The 12,667-nt window shown below is 48.2% G+C and overlaps 1 protein-coding gene across 1 annotated transcript in view; it reads right to left on the bottom strand.

The window, feature by feature from the left end:
* Positions 1–8,399, bottom strand: part of OTOG (otogelin) — a 98,606-nt gene extending 90,207 nt beyond the window's left edge. The window contains exons 1-5 of the mRNA XM_075836793.1: positions 8,228–8,399; positions 6,042–6,219; positions 3,865–3,989; positions 3,139–3,351; positions 93–258 (exon numbers count right to left, since the gene is read on the bottom strand). Coding sequence (XP_075692908.1) covers positions 93–258; positions 3,139–3,351; positions 3,865–3,989; positions 6,042–6,219; positions 8,228–8,399 — 854 coding nt within the window. The remainder of the gene's footprint in view (positions 1–92; positions 259–3,138; positions 3,352–3,864; positions 3,990–6,041; positions 6,220–8,227) is intronic.
* Positions 8,400–12,667: the final 4,268 nt, after the last annotated feature.

Raw genomic sequence — 12,667 nt, 5'->3', positions numbered from 1 at the left:
AATCAACGATCAGTGATGGTCCCATTGAAAACGCACATCAGAAATATGCCATTTATATGGGACTTCTAACAGAAACATCAGGATCACTATACCTGTCTACACATCTGCTGAGCTGAGTGTTGTAATGCCTGTTCTCAGGACACGCACAGCCCTCCACACACTCTTCATCACAGGCATCCGGCGCGGACAACGACCGACAGGTCCGGACACACGGACTTACACAAGTGCTATACACCATTAAGCCTTGACATGAAATATCTGAAGACAGAGACACACGGACAGGTAGAGACATGAGGCTGGATACAACAGGGAATACAGAGATAAGAGTCAGGTGGCTGCTGTAAAGCCTTGTAATGTTTAAAGGTGGTTCCTATGTACAATAAACAGATATTAGAAGTGTATAAATCACTGGACCTGGACTTTATGTATATGAGCACCGGGCATCTTCCCTCTAACCAGCTCCATGCAACTGGACTTCGAGCATTGCCCTGTGACGACCCTTCCCAATGAAATCCATGGAATGTACAACATCATTGAACCCGACTCCTTCATGCTACAAGGTTTGTGATATTTGTAACAACAGGCTATGGGCCCTGGGGCAGTGTCTAGGAAAAAACTTCAAGGGACTCCTGACAAAGTCTGAGCTGCAGGAGTAAAGTGAGTATGAGTGGATGTGACTGCCAGGACCCAATGATCACGCTGAAACCTCTGATCTAAAGCGCCTGCACACAGAGGATGTGAACACCGGACGGAGGAGCTTCATCTCATCACACGGCCTTACAGCGCTCCTCCGACTCCACCAACATCAGCTCATCCCACGGCCTTACAGCGCTCCTCCGGCTCCACCAACATCAGCTCATCACACGGCCTTACAGCGCTCCTCCGCCTCCACCAACATCAGCTCATCACACGGCCTTACAGCGCTCCTCCGCCTCCACCAACATCAGCTCATCACACGGCCTTACAGCGCTCCTCCGCCTCCACCAACATCAGCTCATCACACGGCCTTACAGCGCTCCTCCGCCTCCACCAACATCAGCTCATCACACGGCCTTACAGCGCTCCTCCGCCTCCACCAACATCAGCTAATCACACGGCCTTACAGCGCTCCTCCGCCTCCACCAACATCAGCTAATCACACGGCCTTACAGCGCTCCTCCGGCTCCACCAACATCAGCTCATCACACGGCCTTACAACGCTCCTCCGCCTCCACCAACATTGGCTCATCACACGGCCTTACAGCGCTCCTCCGTCTCCACCAACATCAGCTAATCACACGGCCTTACAGCGCTCCTCCGCCTCCACCAACATCAGCTCATCACACGGCCTTACAGCGCTCCTCCGGCTCCACCAACATCAGCTCATCACACGGCCTTACAGCGCTCCTCCGGCTCCACCAACATCAGCTCATCCCACGGCCTTACAGCGCATCTCCGGCTCCACCAACATCAGCTCATCACACGGCCTTACAGCGCTCCTCCGGCTCCACCAACACCAGCTCATCACACGGCCTTACAGCGCTCCTCCGGCTCCACCAACACCAGCTCATCACACGGCCTTACAACGCTCCTCCGCCTCCACCAACATTGGCTCATCACACGGCCTTACAGCGCTCCTCCGCCTCCACCAACATCAGCTAATCACACGGCCTTACAGCGCTCCTCCGGCTCCACCAACACCAGCTCATCACACGGCCTTACAGCGCTCCTCCGCCTCCACCAACATCAGCTCATCCCACGGCCTTACAGCGCTCCTCCGGCTCCACCAACATCAGCTCATCACACGGCCTTACAACGCTCCTCCGCCTCCACCAACATTGGCTCATCACACGGCCTTACAGCGCTCCTCCGCCTCCACCAACATCAGCTCATCCCACGGCCTTACAGCGCTCCTCCGGCTCCACCAACATCAGCTCATCACACGGCCTTACAGCGCTCCTCCGGCTCCACCAACACCAGCTCATCACACGGCCTTACAGCGCTCCTCCGCCTCCACAAACTCACACGGCCTTACAGTGCTCCTCCAGCTCCACCAACATCAGCTCATCACACGGCCTTACAGCGCTCCTCCGCCTCCACCAACATCAGCTCATCACACGGCCTTACAGCGCTCCTCCGCCTCCACCAACATCAGCTAATCACATGGCCTTACAGCGCTCCTCCGCCTCCACCAACATCAGCTCATCACACGGCCTTACAGCGCTCCTCCGCCTCCACCAACATCAGCTCATCCCACGGCCTTACAGCGCTCCTCCGGCTCCACCAACATCAGCTCATCACACGGCCTTACAGCGCTCCTCCGGCTCCACCAACACCAGCTCATCACACGGCCTTACAGCGCTCCTCCGCCTCCACCAACTCACACGGCCTTACAGTGCTCCTCCAGCTCCACCAACATCAGCTCATCACACGGCCTTACAGCGCTCCTCCGCCTCCACCAACATCAGCTCATCACACGGCCTTACAGCGCTCCTCCGCCTCCACCAACATCAGCTAATCACATGGCCTTACAGCGCTCCTCCGCCTCCACCAACATCAGCTCATCACACGGCCTTACAGCGCTCCTCCGCCTCCACCAACATCAGCTAATCACACGGCCTTACAGCGCTCCTCCGGCTCCACCAACATCAGCTCATCACACGGCCTTACAGCGCTCCTCCGCCTCCACCACTGATCACACGGCCTTACAGCGCTCCTCCGCCTCCACCAACATCAGCTCATCACACGGCCTTACAGCGCTCCCCCGCCTCCACCAACATCAGCTCATCACACGGCCTTACAGCGCTCCTCCGGCTCCACCAATTATCACACGGCCTTACAGCGCTCCTCCGCCTCCACCAACAGCTACAGGATCCGTCAGTGTGGACAGAGCTGAACAGTGGGACTCACATCTGGGATTACGTCTTGGTTGGGGATCCCGGGTCATCTGTGGAACTTGTGCTCCTCTACATAAAATTCCAACCATGATGGCGATGCAGTAAAATGATTAATATGTCATCATGTGACTCAAGTCGCACTATTTCTGGTGACATCACAACATATCCTACAAACCACATTACGGGTTCATGGCTGCCACCATTCCTGCACCTCTTACTAGACCAGCCTATAGAGCGCTCCACCATAGTAGAGATTACATACCACAGCCCGGGATGCTGGCTCTGAAGTTGATGATGATTCCAAAATGGCGGCATTGGTGGGCATAGTGCGCCAGGGCAGAGCAGAGGCAGGCTTCTCCGCACTTACACGTGTCTCTCCTGCACTGCTCATAGAAGGACACAGGACTCAGGTAAGGATGACAAGGAGCGAAGAGCTCTCGGCTTACGATGCTGCAACTCTCCGCGGCGTAAGAGGCTGATGAGGGAATCAGGGTAGACACGAGTGTTAGGCGCCGTGCACACGACCATCATTTCATCCATCCGTAAATACTGTCCGTAGTCATCCGCAACATATCCGCATAGACGGAACGGTTTCCGCAAATACGGTCGGTAGTGCATCCATAATGCATCTGTTTATACGGATCCCCAAAAAGAAGAAAACCACAAATGTGCAACATCTGCAAACCTGGCGTCGCCTAGCAACGCTTCCGTAATTACAGGCGGCTATGGGTGCACATCCCCGGCCACCCGTACTTATGGAGGCGCCTATAAACTTCTATGGGGAGTCCGAGCCGTGATTACGGACAAGAATAGAACATGTTCTACAGATCATTTCTACAAAATGGACACCCATTCTGAAAAATATGGAAAGGTGCCCGTAGAAATGAATGGGTCCGTAATTACGGATGAAAAATACGGTCGAGCGCATGGGGCCTTAGAGATAAGGGGTTAAGTCGTGAACCCCCCGATGCAGCCTAGAACCACCCACCTGCCTGCAGGTGAACATCACACGGGTCCAGGGGGGGCGGCCAATGCTCCATGCCACAGGCAGACGACGTTTTCCAGGAATTTCCAAACAACTGTGGGCTACTTTCTGGAACTCCGGCCGGAGAGCTGCACGAGAGAGAAGTAGAAGAAGGTCACTGCAGCCCAACCTCTGACCGAGCTGCCTCATATACACAACACACACACACACACACACACACACACTACACCCCTATATACACACACACTACACCCCTATATACACATACACCCACACTACACCCCTATATACACACACACTACACCCCTATATACACACACACACACTATAACCATATACACACACACACACACTACACCCCTATATACACACACACTACACCCCTATATACACACACACACACACTACACCCCTATATACACACACACACTACACCCCTATATACACACACACACACACACACACACACACACACTACACCCCTATATACACACACTCACTACACCCCTATATACACACACACACACTACACCCCTATATACACACACACACACACACCCCTATATACACACACACTACACCCCTATATACACACACACACACACTACACCCCTATAGACTACACCCATGTACAAGTTACACACACAATACACACTACACCCACACTACACCCCTATACCCATGTAGAAGTTACACACACACTATGCCCATGTACAAGTTACACACACACACACACACACACACTACACCCCACACCCCTATACACACTACGCCCATGTACAAGTTACACACACACACACACACTACACCCCACACACCTATACACACTACGCCCATGTACAAGTTACACACACACACACACACACACACACACTACACCCCACACCCCTATACACACTACGCCCATGTACAAGTTACACACACACACACACTACACCCCTATACACACTACACCCATGTACAAGTTACACACACACACACACACACACACACACACACACTACACCCCACACCCCTATACACACTATGCCCATGTACAAGTTACACACACACACACACACACACACACACACTACACCCCTATACACACTACGCCCATGTACAAGTTACACACACATACACACTACACCCCACACCCCTATACACACTATGCCCATGTACAAGTTACACACACACACACACACTACACCCCACACACCTATACACACTACGCCCATGTACAAGTTACACACACACTACACCCCACACACACTACACCCCACACCCCTATACACACTACGCCCATGTACAAGTTACACACACACACACACACACACTACACCCCTATACACACTATGCCCATGTACAAGTTACACACACACACACACACACAGTACACCCCACACCCCTATACACACTACGCCCATGTACAAGTTACACACACACACACACACACTACACCCCACACCCCTATACACACTATGCCCATGTACAAGTTACACACACTACACCCCACACCCCTATACACACTATGCCCATGTACAAGTTACACACATACACACACACTACACCCCACACCCCTATACACACTATGCCCATGTAGAAGTTACACACATACACACACACACACACACACTACACCCCACACCCCTATACACACTACGCCCATGTACAAGTTACACACACACACACACACACACACACACACACTACACCCCACACCCTATACACATACCCCCTTGTACAAGTAGCACACACTACACCTGTACTACATCCATGTACAAGTTACACACACACACATTACACCCATATAAATGCTACATCCATGTACAAGTCAGACACACACACACACACACACACACTATGTATAAGTTCCACCCACTACACTCCTATTCACACTACAACCCTATACACACACACACATGTACAAGCTACACACTACATACAAGTTACACATAGTACACCCATGTAGAAGTTACACACACAACAACCCTATTCATACTGCACCTCTATACACAATATACCCACAAACACGTTACATACACTACACCCCTATACACACACTAGAACACATATACAAGTTAGACACAGTACAACCCTATACACACGTACAAGTTCCACACAGTACACCTGTATATACACACACTGCAGCCCTGATTGTAAGGTTGTGTAACATTGTCGCCAGCGTTCTCTGCACATACAGAAAGTCATCCTGTGCGTTGTCATTGAAGGTCCCACAGAGGCCGGTGGTGTTCTCCTTCCAGCGCCCGTCCACTTGTAGGTAAAGACGCAGCCCCTCTCTGTCGTACAACAGCTGCAGCCCCAGCGCCGTCCTCACTTGTACAAACACCGAGGAGAATTGTCTGATCTCAAACACGTCTGTAACAAGAAGACAAAGCAGCGGAGAAGCAGTGAGAAGTCCGTGCAATGACCCCGGGAGGCAAAATATCCCGAAATATTCCATCAATCCAGAATACAACCGAGGCAATATAATACACCATACACTCGTACAAACACAACAAGCATAGAAACACACACTACACCCTATACACACACACACACACACACTACACCCTATACACACACACACACACACACACTACACCCTATACACACTACACCCTACACACACACACACACACACACACACACACGCTACACCCTATACACACACACACGCTACACCCTATACACACACACACACACACGCTACACCCTATACACACACACACACACACACACGCTACACCCTATACACACACACACACACACACACACACACTACACCCTATACACACACACACACACACACACTACACCCTATACACACACACACACACACACACACACACACACACGCTACACCCTATACACACACACACACGCTACACCCTATACACACACGCTACACCCTATACACACACACTACACCCTATACACACACACTACACCCTATACACACACACTACACCCTATACACACACACACACTACACCCTATACACACACACACACACTACACCCTATACACACTATACACACACTACACCCTATACACACACACACACACACACACACGCTACACCCTATACACACTACACCCTATACACACACTACACCCTATACACACACACACACACGCTACACCCTATACACACACACACTACACCCTATACACACACACACACACACACACGCTACACCCATATATACACACACTACACCCTATACACACACACACACACACACACACACACACTACACCCTATACACACGCTACACCCTATACACACACGCTACACCCATATATACACACACTACACCCTATACACACACACACTACACCCATATATACACACACACTACACCCTATACACACGCACACGCTACACCCATATATACACACACTACACCCTATACACACACACACTCTACACCCATATATACACACACTACACCCTATACACACACTACACCATATACACACGCTACACCCTATACACACACTACACCCTATACACACACACGCTACACCCATATATACACACACTACACCCTATACACACACACACGCTACACCCATATATACACACACACACTACACCCTATACACACACACACGCTACACCCATATATACACACACTACACCCTATACACACACACACACGCTACACCCATATATACACACACACACTACATCCTATACACACGCTACACCCTATATACATACACTACACCCTATACACACACGCGCACACACACACACACACGCTACACCCATATATACACACACTACACCCTATACACACGCTACACCCATATATACACACACACTACATCCTATACACACGCTACACCCTATATACATACACTACACCCTATACACACACACACTACACCCATATATACACACACTACACCCATATATATACACACACACACACTACACCCATATATACACACACGCTACACCCATATATATACACACACGCTACACCCATATATATACACACACGCTACACCCATATATACACACACGCTACACCCATATATACACACACGCTACACCCATATATATACACACACACACACACACTACACCCATATATATATATACACACACACACACACACACACACACACACACACACACTACACCCATATAAACACACACACTACACCCATATACACACACTACACCCCTGTATACACACACACACTACACCCCTGTATACACACACACACTACACCCCTATATACACACACACACACACACTACACCCCTATATACACACACACTATAACCATATACACACACATTTTCCACTGTGCTGTCCCTGTCTTAGCGCTCTATTACATGTCGGGGTGAACGATGTCCGACACTCACCGTCAATGTATGGCAGGTTGATCTTGTATTGATCGTATATAAAGATGTCCCCAGACTGGGTCAGAATCACCTGCTTCCTCTGGTCCTGATGAACGACGATATTCACAGACTGGACACAGGAGCCGTCCAAATTCTGGAAAACACAGAGGAAGGAGCTGAATTCTGGACACATTTATGAGGGCGCAGGACAGAGGCGTCCCCCGTCCCCCCCCCCTCGCCGCATCCCCTCTCCCCCCCCCCGGATCCCCCCCCCAGCCGCATCCCCTCCCCCCCCCCCCCCACCACCCCCCGGCCGGATCCTGATCATAGAAGGCAATTATTATATACACTTATACACAGTATTCTTATACTATAGAGGGGGGGGGACACTGAGCAGCCACTGATCTTATACTATAGAGGGGGGGGGACACTGAGCAGCCACTGATCTTATACTATAATACAGGAGGGGACACTGAGCAGCTACTGATCTTATACTATAATACAGGAGGGGGACACTGAGCAGCCACTGATCTTATACTATAATACAGGGGGGGACACTGAGCAGCCACTGATCTTATACTATAATACAGGAGGACACTGAGCAGCTACTGATCTTATACTATAATACAGGAGGGGACACTGAGCAGCCACTGATCTTATACTATAATACAGGAGGGGACACTGAGCAGCCACTGATCTTATACTATAATACAGGAGGGGGACACTGAGCAGCCACTGATCTTATACTATAATACAGGAGGGGACACTGAGCAGCCACTGATCTTATACTATAATACAGGAGGACACTGAGCAGCCACTGATCTTATACTATAATACAGGGGGACACTGAGCAGCTACTGATCTTATACTATAATACAGGGGGGGACACTGAGCAGCTACTGATCTTATACTATAATACAGGAGGGGGACACTGAGCAGCTACTGATCTTATACTATAATACAGGAGGACACTGAGCAGCTACTGATCTTATACTATAATACAGGAGGACACTGAGCAGCTACTGATCTTATACTATAATACAGGAGAGGACACTGAGCAGCTACTGATCTTATACTATAATACAGGAGGACACTGAGCAGCTACTGATCTTATACTATAATACAGGAGGACACTGAGCAGCCACTGATCTTATACTATAATACAGGAGGGGACACTGAGCAGCTACTGATCTTATACTATAATACAGGGGGGGACACTGAGCAGCTACTGATCTTATACTATAATACAGGGGGACACTGAGCAGCCACTGATCTTATACTATAATACAGGGGGACACTGAGCAGCTACTGATCTTATACTATAATACAGGAGGGGACACTGAGCAGCTACTGATCTTATACTATAATACAGGAGAGGACACTGAGCAGCAACTGATCTTATACTATAATACAGGAGGACACTGAGCAGCCACTGATCTTATACTATAATACAGGGGGACACTGAGCAGCTACTGATCTTATACTATAATACAGGAGGGGACACTGAGCAGCTACTGATCTTATACTATAATACAGGAGGGGACACTGAGCAGCTACTGATCTTATACTATAATACAGGGGGGGACACTGAGCAGCTACTGATCTTATACTATAATACAGGAGGGGGACACTGAGCAGCTACTGATCTTATACTATAATACAGGAGGGGGACACTGAGCAGCTACTGATCTTATACTATAATACAGGAGAGGACACTGAGCAGCAACTGATCTTATACTATAATACAGGGGGGGACACTGAGCAGCCACTGATCTTATACTATAATACAGGGGGGGACACTGAGCAGCTACTGATCTTATACTATAATACAGGAGGACACTGAGCAGCCACTGATCTTATACTATAATACAGGAGGACACTGAGCAGCCACTGATCTTATACTATAATACAGGGGGACACTGAGCAGCTACTGATCTTATACTATAATACAGGAGGACACTGAGCAGCTACTGATCTTATACTATAATACAGGAGGACACTGAGCAGCTACTGATCTTATACTATAATACAGGGGGACACTGAGCAGCTACTGATCTTATACTATAATACAGGAGGACACTGAGCAGCTACTGATCTTATACTATAATACAGGAGGGGGACACTGAGCAGCTACTGATCTTATACTATAATACAGGAGGGGACACTGAGCAGCCACTGATCTTATACTATAATACAGGAGGACACTGAGCAGCTACTGATCTTATACTATAATACAGGAGGGGGACACTGAGCAGCTACTGATCTTATACTATAATACAGGAGGGGACACTGAGCAGCCACTGATCTTATACTATAATACAGGGGGACACTGAGCAGCTACTGATCTTATACTATAATACAGGAGGGGGACACTGAGCAGCTACTGATCTTATACTATAATACAGGAGGACACTGAGCAGCTACTGATCTTATACTATAATACAGGAGGGGACACTGAGCAGCTACTGATCTTATACTATAATACAGGGGGGGACACTGAGCAGCTACTGATCTTATACTATAATACAGGGGGACACTGAGCAGCTACTGATCTTATACTATAATACAGGGGGGGACACTGAGCAGCTACTGATCTTATACTATAATACAGGAGGGGGACACTGAGCAGCCACTGATCTTATACTATAATACAGGAGGGGGACACTGAGCAGCTACTGATCTTATACTATAATACAGGAGGACACTGAGCAGCTACTGATCTTATACTATAATACAGGGGGACACTGAGCAGCTACTGATCTTATACTATAATACAGAGGGACACTGAGCAGCCACTGATCTTATACTATAATACAGGGGGACACTGAGCAGCCACTGATCTTATACTATAATACAGGGGGGGACACTGAGCAGCTACTGATCTTATACTATAATACAGGGGGGGACACTGAGCAGCTACTGATCTTATACTATAATACAGGGGGACACTGAGCAGCTACTGATCTTATACTATAATACAGGGGGGGACACTGAGCAGCTACTGATCTTATACTATAATACAGGAGGGGGACACTGAGCAGCCACTGATCTTATACTATAATACAGGAGGGGACACTGAGCAGCTACTGATCTTATACTATAATACAGGAGGACACTGAGCAGCTACTGATCTTATACTATAATACAGAGGACACTGAGCAGCCACTGATCTTATACTATAATACAGGGGGACACTGAGCAGCCACTGATCTTATACTATAATACAGGGGGGGACACTGAGCAGCTACTGATCTTATACTATAATACAGGAGGACACTGAGCAGCCACTGATCTTATACTATAATACAGGGGGACACTGAGCATCTACTGATCTTATACTATAATACAGGAGGACACTGAGCAGCCACTGATCTTATACTATAATACAGGGGGACACTGAGCATCTACTGATCTTATACTATAATACAGGAGGACACTGAGCAGCCACTGATCTTATACTATAATACAGGGGGACACTGAGCAGCTACTGATCTTATACTATAATACAGGGGGACACTGAGCAGCTACTGATCTTATACTATAATACAGGGGACACTGAGCAGCTACTGATCTTATACTATAATACAGGGGACACTGAGCAGCTACTGATCTTATACTATAATACAGGAGGGGACACTGAGCAGCTACTGATCTTATACTATAATACAGGGGGGGACACTGAGCAGCTACTGATCTTATACTATAATACAGGAGGACACTGAGCAGCTACTGATCTTATACTATAATACAGGAGGAAACTGAGCAGCTACTGATCTTATACTATAATACAGGGGACACTGAGCAGCTACTGATCTTATACTATAATACAGGGGACACTGAGCAGCTACTGATCTTATACTATAATACAGGGGGACACTGAGCAGCTACTGATCTTATACTATAATAAGGGGAGACTGAGCAGCTACTGATCTTATACTATAATACAGGAGGACACTGAGCAGCTACTGATCTTATACTATAATACAGGAGGGACACTGAGCAGCCACTGATCTTATACTATAATACAGGAGGGGACACTGAGCAGCTACTGATCTTATACTATAATACAGGAGGGACACTGAGCAGCACTGATCTTATACTATAATACAGGAGGACACTGAGCAGCACTGTTATAAACAGACACTGAGCAGCACTGATCTTATACTATAATACAGGAGGACACTGAGCAGCCTACTGATCTTATACTATAATACAGGGGGGACACTGAGCAGCCACTGATCTTATACTATAATACAGGGGGGACACTGAGCAGCTACTGATCTTATACTATAATACAGGAGGGGACACTGAGCAGCTACTGATCTTATACCTTATACAGGGGGACACTGAGCAGCTACTGATCTTATACTATAATACAGGGGACACTGAGCAGCCACTGATCTTATACTATAATACAGGAGGACACTGAGCAGCTACTGATCTTATACTATAATACAGGGG

This window comes from Rhinoderma darwinii, chromosome 9 (genome assembly GCF_050947455.1).
Source record: "Rhinoderma darwinii isolate aRhiDar2 chromosome 9, aRhiDar2.hap1, whole genome shotgun sequence".
NCBI classification, from domain to species: Eukaryota; Metazoa; Chordata; class Amphibia; order Anura; family Rhinodermatidae; genus Rhinoderma; species Rhinoderma darwinii.
Note: the sequence above shows the minus strand (reverse complement) of the source record. Positions and strands in the feature narration are given on the sequence as shown.